Here is a 10765-nt window from a genome sequence, read left to right as displayed (position 1 = left end):
AATGCTGAGCCCATGCTTGGATGGTTCCAGTCCCCTGATTTTCACTTTCATTTCTCCAGATCCTTATAAGGGCAACAACATTCTCTCCCTTACTTGTCTCTCTGCCTGGACAACACTTGCCCTGACCCCTTTGACTGGTCAGTTCTCACCACTCCTGCCCCTTTCTCTAGTTAGCAGCTTTCTAAATGTTCGCCGCCTCAGTGGATGAACATTGGGGCTCCAATGCTCCCCTGCTTTCAGTTGCGCTACTAACCAGTAACTTCAGAGCAGTTATTTTTGGAAATAGATCATGTCATGATCACATGTCATGGAATGAGGGTGTGAAGGTTGTTTCTGTTGGATTTATAGGCTCTTAGAATTGAAAGAGAATTTATAAAGTATTCTTTGTCCAATGCTCTGCCTTGCAAGCAGGGAAACTGAGGCCCAGGCACGTGGAGAGACTTGCCTGAATTGCATTGCTAACTAGGAAGAGAATTCAGTTCTCCTCCTGCAGAAGGCCTGAGAGATTTTTTCCCATTTACTCTGAAGTCTATTGAAACAGAATAAAATGGAGTCACCATATGCCAGTAGCTCACTCCTTTGTTCCCAACCAGAGTGAGCTGGGGAGAAGACACTGACCATCAAACGCCCAAAGACCAGGCCTTTCCCATGCTGACGGCCCGAGAACCCCTCTCCTTCAGGGACAGCAAGCCAGTGTCCACTGGGTGTACAATCCCATTCTGGGTCTGTTAACTCCAAGGGAGCCCTGGGTCTGATGACAGAGAGGCAGTTTCCTACCCACCCATGTCCTCCTAATATTCGCAAAGGCTACACAACTAATGACTGGGGCTCCCAACCAACTTGCTCGCAAAGATGCTCCAGAGGGGGTCCCTGTCTATAGGCCTCTCTTCCCTGGGTTCCTGCTCACTCTGCTTCCAGCTCCATGACTGTGGTTCACTTTAAGAATGTCCTCCTTCTCTGTGTTCCATGAAACCTAGTATTGCTATCCCTGTGCACCCTGCCTACACCACAATTGCCCCCAATTCACTGTCTTCTCTGCCACGCTGTAGACTCTTGGAAGGGCAAGATCAAGTCTTGGGCACCCTCTCTGTGTTCTCCATAGTTCACAGCACACAATAGATACTCTGCAAACACGGCAGCTTTTGAAATATGGGGAAATACCACAGAGGTCACATTATTTCCCTCTTGAGCACCCAAGCCCCAGTCCATCCTGCTGTGTACCTGACAGGTCAATTATCCCCAGGTCCAATTTATTTACAATTCCTCATAAAGCCCAATTCCTTGTCCTAACATTCACAATGTGCTTACAGGAAAAACTCCCAGGGTCTTGATCCTGTAATTACTCAAAATGACCTGCAGACTTATGCTCCATTAGCGGACACTTGATTTTCTTACATAGCATCCATTTATTCTGTTTACAGTTAACCATACCTCAGTTTCCTTTTGGACATGCCCCATTCCTACACTGTGTGGTTCCAGTGAAGACGACCATGGTCTCATCTTTGAGAGTGGGACAAGGATGGGATGGGTTTGTGACCCAGGAGCAAGCATAAGCTTACTGCATTCCCCAATACCCACAACTGGTTCAGGATGGGTATCCAACCCAGTTAATAGGACACAAGGAGATTTTCACTGGGACTTCACTTTTATAATGAATCCCCATTTTGGAAGGATGGTAGGCTTGGCGTTGCCTCCCACATCCTGGTACCATGTGAAGCTCCAGACTAAAACCAATATAGGGAGGCAGAGTGGAGAGATGGAAAGAAACCAGGCCATGACTGAGTGCTGAATCCATCCATCACTGAAGCCAGACCAAACCTTGGAACCTTCCAGATTAGATGAAATAATAAATTTCCTAACTACCTAAGCCAGTTTGGTTCGGCTGTCTGTCGCCTGCAATCAAAAAAGTCCTAACTGATGTGTCTCTGAGTACACTTCAATCCTTCTCACCCTACATCTTGGTTCAAGGTGCTCACCTATCTGAAATTACTTCTCCTCCTTCCCGTCCACTCAAATTTATCTATGTTCCAAGATTTGATCAAATTTCACCTCCCGCATCACATTTTCTCTTTCTAAATTTCTCAGGCAAGTATTGTCTTGACCAAATTTTTGGCACTTTTTGCACATTGCCTCCTAATTATCTTTCTGTGCATATGTCCCAAATACCATGCAAGCTCCTCGATGGTAGAATCTGAAACTTCTTTGCATTTTCCAGAGAATGCCTAGCAGACTGTGGCACACATACTAGAGACATATTAAATATTTCTTTTTTTTAAAATATTTCTTAATACACGATTAAACTTTTTCAGATGTACTTTCTGAATAACAAAAAAACAGAAGCCAAAGCAACTGTATAATACAAAAAAAAGTAAGAACTTAAAGGTATCACAAGTCAATATTTAAGGATATGATGTATGTGACCAAATGGTTACATCACATAAAGTTAATATCTCTTATACTCATATATTTATCTATTCAACAATCATTTATTGTGAAATTCTCAGCACGGTAAGCTGTCATATATCATATTTTTAGAATTTTAATTGTGGCTATAAAATGAACTTGCCTCTAAAGTATGTACAGTTCCAATTTTACACTTGAATTCTGTAGAGCGCATTTGTAGTTCAGGATAGATGAATTCAGCAAGGAAACAGAACAATGTGCTTTTCCATAACTTTAAAAAGGTATTGCTATAAAAATATATATAATCCCACTGATAATTTATGCCCCCTCCCCCACAAAAAAAAAAAAAAAAAAAAAGCATTCCAAACACCATTTTTCCTCTTAAGTGCTGCATTACAAATTTAAATTCTGGGCACTTTCAACCATTTCTGAAAGTCTGCTTTCCTCTTTTTCAATTACCAAAATTCCCAGTATCAAGAAAATAGGGTCTCTTCTTCCTACTGCCTATCTCTGTAAGGGAAGGTCGTCCTCAGGTACAGCCTTGATGTTCCATTAAGACTTAAGACTTCCTAACAGATTTATTATTCTGTTAGTTATTTTGCTCACAGTGAGTAGGTTTGTTAGAAATGACATGAACGGACTTGCAATAGAATCCCCAAGTGTTTTCCTCAGTAAGTTGTCACTTCGTTAAGAACTCGCAAAAGAATCTGAAGCCTGCATTATCACATTTTGGTGCTAATTACCACAGGTTAGAGGTGAGCAAGAAATCTCTTGAGATTCTGGAGTTGACCAGTAGTAACCGAATATGAAACTCTAATCTAGTTACTTAAAATATGTACCCAATAACGACGGCTATCCTGTGTACTGAGTTACAGCTAAACAATAGTGCACTGGGGGATCCTGGTAAACAGTACAAATAGTTGACCAAATAAAATGATAAGGAGAAACTAATATAAACCTGTCCTACACAGAAGAAACTGTATATGCCTACCTCAGACTGTAAGCCCTTGGGTCTCACAGTGTCCTGAGGAGCTTGCTAGATCCAGTGTGAAAACCGAGGAATGGGAAAATAATGCTGGTGACTTTGGCAACTCAGGTGGCTGCCCACACAGTAGTTAGAAATCTTAAGAGAAATTACTATCCATCAGGTTTTGGTGCCGGCCATGACAGCAGGAACGCATGAATGAAAGACAGCGCTTGCCTAATACTGAGGAAATACATTCCGACAATAGAGACATCTAATGAATTTGGTCACTGGCCTCTTGTATTACAGTGGAACGATACTATCCTCCACGGAGCGCTCAGATATTTTAAATCTTCATCTCTGACATTACATTCGGAAATCAGCATAAATATGGAGGACATAGCCATCTAGCATATCTATGCGATGTTGAAGGCAAAACAAAGCATGCGGGAGGAAAGCCAGGAATGAATCAAGAGTATGAACCAGAACATTAGCTTTGTTTCTGCCAGTCTGCATCACCCACATGTCTGCAATGTTTGTCTTGTCTGGTTGGCTTTAGCTTAATCCCCTTGGAAGCAGCAGTAGGGGTAAGTCAGGAGAATTAGCTTTTTGTCCTAGCTCAGCTGATTATGTGTCCTTGGACATGTTTCTTAAGCACAGTGAGCCCCAGTTCCCCAGTCCATAGACTAAAGGGGAGGTACAGTGCATGATCCCTAGGGAAAGTTTCACCTACGAAATACTATGAATATGCTTAATATCACCATCAATCTACACTAATGGGTTACGTTTTTCTCTTAGCAAACAATAGGCCTTGCAGTCTCTGGATCAAAACTAATTCTGTTCTGCAATATACGCGCAGGACTTGCAAGGGATGCACCTCATTTAAGTTGTGAGGCAATGTTTTCTGTCGTGGCAGTAATTATTGCATTTAAGTAACTGCATTTTTCAGAGGCAAACGTTGCCTGATTTTCCATTTTTGCTGCTCTTAATTTATTGCTAGCCATCACAAGTCGTCTTCATTTCATTAATAAAAGAACATTATTGTGCATTTTGCCTTTTAGCCCATCCATTATTCATACCACCAAGGAGACTGAACTGAGGATGCAGCTGTTGGGGCATTAATCTCAGGAACCCTTCCCCTTGCTCACCCTCACTCTGTAGGGACTGAGTTACGATTTCCTTGCCACTCTGGAAATGTTTTGCCTGCTAGTAAAATTAAACTGGCAAATCGATTGAGATATCCACCCTCCTCATTTTATTTGGCTTACTGTCATGCTTGTTACAATTCTGTTTTGTTTTGCTTTAATATCCTTTTGGGGTCGCGCCAGGAATTGCACCGTATCTGGATATATGACATGGTATTTCCCTGAAGTGAAGACTATTAAAATGGCAAAAGGATGTCTTGTGGAATGAAACCTAGTAGCCTTCTAAGCTACTTTCTAGGTGTGACTCTCTTAAATGTTACTCCTTACTTCCCAGGGGCAGAGCCGCCCCCATGCTTCTCCACCATCTTAAACATAGGCTCCTCCTGGTGCTCTGTTCTTAATGGAATCCCAAATGGTCCTTGTTCTCTACAATGGGTTTCCCATGGCCTCCCACCAGAGGGTTAAAATTATAGCCACTTGCTGAGCTCAGGCTTCTAGAGGACAAAATTCATGTGTTTCCTCTGCCCTACAGACCCTGATTTTCTCATAATAGAAGCTAAACTGAGCTGCCATCTTGGTTTTCCTTCATCATTCTAGTAAACTAAAGCATAACCACAGCCATAGTTAATCTGATGAAAATCTATAAAAATTTAGAATTTACTAAGCAGATAAGTCATGGGTAATTCCTTTTTTACAAAAACAACTTTTTAGCTTTACTGAAAGACTTACTCTCAGGTTGCTATAAATGGAATGCTATCCTAGAGCATCTCATATGTAATTTGATTGTCCAAACTTGAATTTACTCCAAATCCTTCAAAAACATGTTTATCCTCAAAATTAAGGTTTCTCTATATTAATGGTCCCTTGATTATACAGTTCAATCATTTATTCATTAATTTAACAAATATTTATTGAGGGCCTCCTATGTGCCAGGCATTCCAGTAAATGGTAGAGATACAGATTTTAACAAGCCCACCAGAAGGTGCGTTTAATTTAGAAACATTTTCCCCCTAGAATAGGAGTCAAAAAATTTTTTCTGGGAAGGCCAAATAGTTAATATTCTAGCCTTTGCAGGCCATACAATTCTTTGACCCAACTACTCAACTCTCTGACAAAAACAGCCATAGGCAATTTATAAATGAATGAGTGTGGCTGCTTCCCAATAAAACTTTCTTCACGAAAACAGGCAGTGGGTGCCACTTGGCCCATTGACTGTAGTTTGCCAATCTCTGCCCTAGAGGGTAACATTTAAAACTTACACTTCCCTAGGATTTTTGGCAATAGACTACCTTAAGTAAAATTTAATGCCACGAATGCTCATGAATCCTGTAAGTTACTTAGCAGTTTCTCCCAATCAGAGCATCAAAAAAGTTCAAGTTTAATCACAAATGCTTCGATCTGCAGCGAGGAGACCCGTTTTCTCAGGAAAATCTGGCTGCTGTGTGGAGTGGATGGTTTTCTCGTGGAAGTGAGGGAGACCCTGTGAGGGAAGCCGTCTTTTCTGAGCTCTTCCTTTGGGCTGTGGGGTCGGTGAAGGCACTTTGGCATAGGCAGCTCTAATCCTCACCACAGATTTGGGAGGTCGGTAATACTCTTCTCATGCGTATAGATGGGGAAATGGAGAATCAGAGAAAACCATGTAACTTGCCTAAGGTCACACGGCGGGAAGCACCATGGGCTAGATCCCCAACCCGGGCTTCCTGACAGCAAAGTGGCCAACTCTCCTCGCGCCATGCTGCCAATCTTGGCCCAAGTTCATTTCATCTCACTTTTCAAGACTTTTTGGTTTCTGAAAGTGTCATGTGGCTCACATGAATTCGAGAATCGTCTGACTTCAGCAGATGGACATTTGCACTCTTTCTGAATAAATAACAGTGTGTCTATACTCATGATTAAGTTCTTCATGACTCTCCTTTCCTACATGTTTACACCTAATAAAACCTATAGCATATCAGTGACCATCACTGGGGAATGTTTGGAGTCAAAGTATGGCAGGAATAAATATGTAGATGAGTGGAGATTTTTTTTTAAATCAAAAAGAAAAAAAGAGGTTCCTAAGCAAGGTCAAAAATAAATAGGATAGGATACCACCAAACTTTCGATTGATACCGAATCATTGAGGATGTCAGGAGAAGTATAAAATCTTGCTTCAGTTTACAGCCAATTAGTAAGTCTTGGAATGCCATGGCCACTTCTCATTTCAGTAACAAGAAAGTTATATTTTTAAAAAGACAGAGAGATATGGTTGGCATCCTCTCTTAAGAGGCCTCTGAAAAGAAAAAGAAAATCTCCAACAGTGAGCAACCTGTTTGACTTGGGGAAAGAACACAGACGTCTCGCTCTCTCTGTGCTCCTCTCAATACCGTTTGTGGAAGGACAGTGCGAGGCATCACCCATATTTTGAGCCTCTTGGCGGCTTCACTTTTTAACATCAAGGCTGCAAACGCAAACTTCCTACTTGCCTGATCCTTTTCTCTGTAACCACAGTTTGGGTGGGTTTTGAAGTTTAAATCTCTGTCTCCTCTACGTGTTAAACTCTCTGTTACAGAGGGAGTCTCGGGGCTAGCGTGGAGTAGGGTGGTTAATCCTTGCTGGAACAGAGGCATCTGCTCGTCCCTCTGGCAGTGCTCTCTCATCGGGGAGCGCTTTCTCAAGGGCCGAGCAAGGCCAAGGCGACGTGCAGTGAAACAGCCCACAACGCATGCAACTTGCCGTGGGCGTTTGGCTGGGGCTGAGGCTGGCCTAGGAGCCCTCCTGGCACCACGCTGGGGTTCCTCCCTGGCTTTCGTGGGAACTCGTCTTTCAGACCCACACCAAGCAAGATGCATTTAACTGACCCCATTCCTTTTAACAGCCGAGCATGACAGCATTTAATAGCCTTGCAAAGACTGCGTGGGGCTGCCACCGCTCTGCCTCATTACTCACTGTTTCAGGACGGTGCTTGAATCCAATATGCACATTTGAGTCACGTCATGCCTGGGAACTCAACCACCCTTTTGTCCTAGCTCACCTCCGCGTTTTATCGTATTTAGCATTTTTAGCTTCTGTCTTGTTTTGATGTTTGTTTTATTTAATCGGGTTACCCCGTTCTGGCCGTTGCAAAAGATGCAGGGTTCTTCTTCATGTGCTGTTGGCCACAGCACCTGCCAGGGACAGCTTCACTTGAGAGAGGCACACAATATGTGTGACCACATCCCCTTTGGATCAGGACGCATCTTCAGGACCGGGTGGGGGGTGGGGAATGTAATGAGATGTAAATGTTTTCCAGTGGCTTGCAGTAAGGCCATGAGGGAGCCGAATGGCCCAGGCAGCTCACTCCTGGGGGAGGGTCCCCTCTGGACTCAAGGTGACAGGAGCAAGGTCTCCTGGAAAAACGGGCCAAGCACGATGCTGCTCCCTTGGCTACAGCTTGGAAGCAGCTCTCTGTTAAGAGGCAAGAGAACGAAGCAGAAAGAGGAAGATGGACCCCCGCCATTTCTCCACCATCACCAAAAAGCCTGTTAAGAGGGACATGACAATTCTGGGCACCCCGAAGAGATGCTTTTTCTAGCCTATGCCCTGATGTGAGCTGCTTTACAAAAAGCAACCGCGACTCCCAAGCGTTCTGCTCAGAGTAGCGAAAACAGCCACGAGCACTTGTAAACATAACAATCGGGAGCGGGGATGTTTGCCTGTAATGATTGTTTATGTTGGAAGTTGGCTGCCACCGTGGTTAGACAAATGCTCCCACTTCCGTGGAGATAAAAGGCAAGCATTTGCAATCGGTGAGGAGAGTGTGTTCGTTCTGAGGCTAAATGGCATTATAAAACTTCCTAATTAAGCATATATGCCGATGAGTTTTTAGCATCGTTTCTCCAATTTAACTCTACATACTGGGTTTGCTGTTTACTACAGCATTAACTATAAACATTGTTGTTACTGCCCCCAGCTGGAAAACAGAGCAGTTTATGTGTGGAAGAAAAAAGAGATTATCTCCCATCTGCTCCTGCCCATTATTCAGGGATGTGTCATTTTGTCTGCTGATGGGAACCATCACTAGGATTTTAGTCAAATGGCCTTTTTTTACTTGGCTATGTTTATTAATTATTGTGTTTACTTGGCATTTTGCTCCCACCCTTACTCCCACAAATTTAGCAATGTCATTTTCTAGAGTTTTCTTTTTGAAATTATATATTTGTATGTGCCGTTTTTGTTATACAAACATGCACAACTGTAATTAGACATATTTGATGCATACTTTTAATTGTAGATCAACTTTACTCATATATATTTTTCTACTATGCCTGAGGTTAGGAGGCATACAATTTAAAAAAAAAAGGGCGGAGCATGGTGTGATTTGATTTATATAAAGTACAAAACCAGGCAAAGCTAATTAATGTGGATAGAGTCCCGGTCAGTGTTTACCCTTGGGGCTACGTGACCCTCCTGGGGGGTGGAGGGAGGGGGTCTCTGGAGGTGCTAGAAATGCTCTGTGCCCGATCTGGGTCCTGCTTACAGGGGTGTGTTCCGTTTGTGAGAATTCACTGGAACGTGCATTCGTGATACCTGTACCCTTCTGAATGCAGATTATCTTTCAGTAAAAAGTAAAAGACGAATGGACCATATTCTACATTAAAACGTCAAAAAGAAGAGTCTGCATAAAGGCAAATCATGATTAATCCCCCCAAAAGGTTATAAATAAAACAAAGTTCTTGCTATACCTATAAAGCTATTTTACTTAAGTAAATAAGAAAGGTTGTGTTGCAACTCCTGCATGCTTCTCAGTCTACAAGACAGAAACAGGCTTCTGGGTAAACCTGATGGTAAAACATTTCATTTAAGTTTAGGTGTTTTCTTGCTTTAAACAGACTTGGAAATTATCATGATTTTAGTATATTGGATAGTTTGTCAAAGTGTGCCCTTTACTGCTTCCTTAAGTCCTTTGTTTTGAGTGTAGAAATAAAAATTAGGAATAATTTATTGGGGGTTAAAATTATGTATTGTATGTGTGTGTATGTGTATACACATACACCCATATATATAAACACACATACATACATATTTCTCTTTTTGTAAAATTTAGTAGTCTAATCCATGAAAAAAACATCAGGTAGCCACTACATTACTGCAGATAGGCTCCATCATTTGGGGGAAACAAATACTGAACTTTCCCTAGCAAACACAAAGATGTGGAGCTTTACCAGCAGATCATTTCAGAAACATTAAGATGGAGGAGGAAAGTTCCCTGGGACTTCTCCGAGTAAATTTTCCAAATCATCAAAAACCATCCTGCCTGTGGATAACTTAAAGAGACACAAACAATACCCCTTGAAGGAAATGCCAGGGCAGTTGACTAGAATAGAAAATGATTGGATAGAATTCTTAACCCAGTTAAAAAAAAAAAAAATCGATACCTCCCATACACAGCCCCGTTTGCTTCTGCAGATAAGCCAGCTAAGTAATCTGACAGTTACAAAATATTGAAAAATAGATTCATGCAATAGCTAGTACATAAAGGGATTTCCAGGGGGAGAGAGGTAACAATAAAACGAAAACAAAACAAAACAGAAAGGTGGAGAATTTGAAAACACAAGCTTACCAACACACACAATGCATTCTATAGCCCATTGTACTTGGAGGAGCTTCTACTGCTAACGTGTAAATGCATTGTTTCATCCATCTAGTAAGGTCAAGGTTGGGCTTGATGACTTTAAAATGACAGTATATACTTCTATAGAACGTACACTAAGGCACTATTGTTCTTCCATTTGTTACGGGACAGAAGAGCACCAGAAATCATTGTTTTAATTAACAACATCAGGAAAAGGCTTTGGCATTAACGCTAAATATACTGTCCTTTTAACTGTAAGGAAAATTGATACTGAGCATGTGCAATGGAAAGAAAGCTGGCAAATGTCAGTGTGAATAATGGGTGAAAAAAAGGAATGAGGGGGTGTGGCATCTCAATCAAGATTAAAATGAAACTGATAAAGCAGCATATGGACTGGATAACAAATCAAAAGCATGTTTATCCACTGAAGGAACTGGTTAATGGAGACTGCCAGCACGTTGCCATGGAAACACTGACTGTTGAGCTGCACCATCTCATACCTTATCCAATACATTCCTGGTTGTTGGTAGTAGTCCAAAGACCCTGATCTCTTGATGGTAAACCCGTGGTCCAGCTGAGCAGAGAGAAATGGGGGCAACTCAGTGGATCGACATTGTGCTAGAGAATTACGACTCCAGACCAAGCTGTTCTTCATTGACTATA

At 42.0% G+C, this 10765-nt stretch overlaps 1 protein-coding gene across 6 annotated transcripts in view; it reads right to left on the bottom strand.

Annotated features, from left to right (window-relative positions):
* Positions 1 to 10765, bottom strand: part of DCLK1 (doublecortin like kinase 1) — a 338012-nt gene that overhangs the window by 3227 nt on the left and 324020 nt on the right. For 3 of the 6 annotated variants that reach the window (XM_036090978.2, XM_036090979.2, XM_036090981.2), the window contains one exon: positions 10603 to 10676. The exons of the other annotated variants lie outside the window; for them this stretch is intronic. In XM_036090978.2, coding sequence (XP_035946871.1) covers positions 10603 to 10676 — 74 coding nt within the window. The remainder of the gene's footprint in view (positions 1 to 10602; positions 10677 to 10765) is intronic. 6 annotated transcript variants of the gene reach the window in all.

This window comes from Halichoerus grypus, chromosome 4 (genome assembly GCF_964656455.1).
Source record: "Halichoerus grypus chromosome 4, mHalGry1.hap1.1, whole genome shotgun sequence".
Lineage (NCBI taxonomy): Eukaryota > Metazoa > Chordata > Mammalia > Carnivora > Phocidae > Halichoerus > Halichoerus grypus.
Note: the sequence above shows the minus strand (reverse complement) of the source record. Positions and strands in the feature narration are given on the sequence as shown.